The sequence below is a fragment of the Sinocyclocheilus rhinocerous genome, unplaced genomic scaffold, assembly GCF_001515625.1.
Source record: "Sinocyclocheilus rhinocerous isolate Xijiao unplaced genomic scaffold, SAMN03320098_v1.1 scaffold2985, whole genome shotgun sequence".
NCBI classification, from domain to species: Eukaryota; Metazoa; Chordata; class Actinopteri; order Cypriniformes; family Cyprinidae; genus Sinocyclocheilus; species Sinocyclocheilus rhinocerous.
Window position 1 is genome coordinate 241,034 of NW_015661690.1, and position 2,699 is coordinate 243,732.

The 2,699-nt window shown below is 35.9% G+C and overlaps 1 protein-coding gene across 1 annotated transcript in view; it reads right to left on the reverse strand.

Moving 5' to 3' along the window:
• LOC107726506 (egl nine homolog 2-like) overlaps positions 1–2,699 on the reverse strand; it is an 8,073-nt gene that overhangs the window by 1,704 nt on the left and 3,670 nt on the right. Inside the window, exon 4 of the mRNA XM_016536116.1 lies at positions 1,475–1,542. Coding sequence (XP_016391602.1) covers positions 1,475–1,542 — 68 coding nt within the window. The remainder of the gene's footprint in view (positions 1–1,474; positions 1,543–2,699) is intronic.

Sequence of the window (2,699 nt, forward strand, 5' to 3'; positions counted from 1 at the left end):
AAATTAAACATTGAAGAACAGTAAAATTTATAATGAATATGTGTGCATATATTAAGCAAAATGCCCCTCTCTACAGTTTATTTTTCTATCTGACTAATGAGTTTATGGTCACCGAATAACTTGTTTTTTTCTGAGGTAAATGTGACGTTACGTGACATTGTTTACAAGACGTTATATTGTCTTTGCGTGGCTGAAACACTGATTGAGTGATTACTTGAGACAGGATACGGCTTGTAAAGTTGTACTATTTCTTTTAACTTACCTTCGGATGTTTAGTCATGTTTATTTTGTGCTGAAACAGGTATTAATGTGGAGGAGATGATTAGTTCACGTGCGCTATGCGCTGCTGCGTCTGTTGAACTGAGGCGCTACAGCGATTTGTCACTCCACATTAAACAGTGCCAAAACGGCATTTATTGTTTGAATACTGCAATACAATGGACAGAATTTGAAATCTGAGAATTTGTTTCATATTAAAGCCAAAACGACATTTATTGTTTGAATATTGCAATACAATGGACAGAATTTGAAATCGGAGACTTTGCTTCATATTAAAAGTACCAAAGCACAATACTTATTGCGATATATTGGGTGGGAAGTGCCCTTCAACGTTCCGCCCATTAACTGAAAACAGGCTAGACTAATCGATTCTTGGGATTTAAGAATCGATATCGTTCTGTAAAAATGAGAATCGATTAATATCGAAATATCAATATTTTTTACCCAGCCCTAAAAAATAGGTTATGGTTATCTAGCATATGAAGTAAAATGCAGCTGAATATACCTTAACTCAAAACTGCATACTTATTTATATCAATAATTGTTTTGTACACACTACCATTCAAAAGTTTGTAGTCGGTAAGATTTTTTTATGTTTTTGAAGGAAGCCCCTTATGTTCACCAAGTCTGTATGTATTATTTAATTATTGTTCCAAATTAAAATAACTTAAATAACAAAAAATATTTTAAAATGTCATTTATTCCTTTGATGGCAAAGCTGAATTTTCAGCCACTACAAACCTTTTTTGTTTTTTAATCAATGCTGAAATTGTGTTGCTTAATATTTTTGTGTAAACTGTGATACATCCATTTTTTCTGGTTTCTTTGATTAATTGAAAGTTCAAAAGAACAGCATTTATTTAAAAATAGAAATCTCTGGCAGCATTATAAATGTATTTACTGTTACTTTTGAAAAAAATAAACAAATAAATAAAAATAAATAACGTCAGTCAAGTGTTTTTTCAATAGTAAGATTTTTAATGTTGTCTTAAATAATTCTCTTCTGCTCACCAAGCCTGCATTTATTTGATCCAAAATACAGCAAAAACTGTAAAATTTTGAAATATTTTGAAATATTACAATGTCTATCTGTGTTCCCACCAACCAAACACACTGAACTCTTAAGTCAAAATGAAAACATGTAGTGAGAAAACAGCCTAAGCCACAAGTTTCTTTTAAGAAGTACGAAACTCACCCAGTCTGTACTTCTCCTTCGCTTCAGCACGCTCTTTTGCATCAAAGTACCAAACAGTGATGGCGTAGCTGTGGGAAGAGAAAAATTCATTCAATCAGACACTCTGATGACCGTGTATTGATCTGATTAACTCAAGGCAGAGGTTTAGGAACTGTGATATGGAGTCTGAGTCATGTGGATCATTGTTAGGATAAAGCACAGAAAGGGTTAACACTAGTAAAGTGACTAGTTTGTTTATTCCTGGCTCTCTCCTACCGGCACGAGCGCACAAACTGAAGCGAGCACAAACCACTTGCAAGCAGGAAGCACGTACTTCCTGCGTCCCACCTCGCCCCCCAGCTGCGATGGGGGCTGATACACCATGACCCTCATCCTAAATGTAGAATGTAATGTAAAACGTAAACGGCAAGAGCTTCTTTTGATTGTTTTACTAGAAAAGGATGGGCTAAAAATACAGCATTTAATTTGTTTCATCAAACTCATTTAAACACAGAGCGTCTTCCTGAGGAAGAGCAGCTGCAGGTGCGGTGGTTAAAGAGCAGGATCAAATCAAACCGTAGTGTTTGTAGCGGTGTGAGAACAATGGCGGTGGACGAGGTCAGACGAGTGCACTTGTGTGTGTGTGTTTGGATAGATCACAGTCCATGAGATGAGAGGTTGCGAGAACTGTAGGACTGCGGTTTCTACCACATGACATTTTACAGCCTAAAATAACTTTGCCCTTTCATAAAAAGGTCAAATTATCTGATATTTTAAGAGACGTATTGACCTGGACACACAGTCATGGGTCCTCTCTATGATATAATTTTTCTGTTTTCTGGTTTTTCTACAAGTTTCTGCATTTGGTCACACCACATGACTGAGATTTGACAGAATGCTTGTAATACAGTTCCATTCGTCACACCCAAAGAAAAACTGTAGTGCTTTACAACTACAGGACAAGAAGAGCTAAATAAACTTATCCCTGCATCTAAGCCAACAACATGTTTATTAGATCCTGTACCCACTAAATTACTGAAAGAGTTGTTACCTGTAGCAGAAGAACCACTTCTCAATATTATTAACTTGTCGTTATCTCTAGGTCACGTCCCAAAACCATTCAAGCTGGCGGTTATTAAGCCTCTTATTAAGAAACCACAACTAGATCCTAGTGAACTGGCAAATTACAGACCCATCTCAAATCTTCCTTTTATGTCTAAAATTTTAGAAAAAGTTGTGTCTGCTC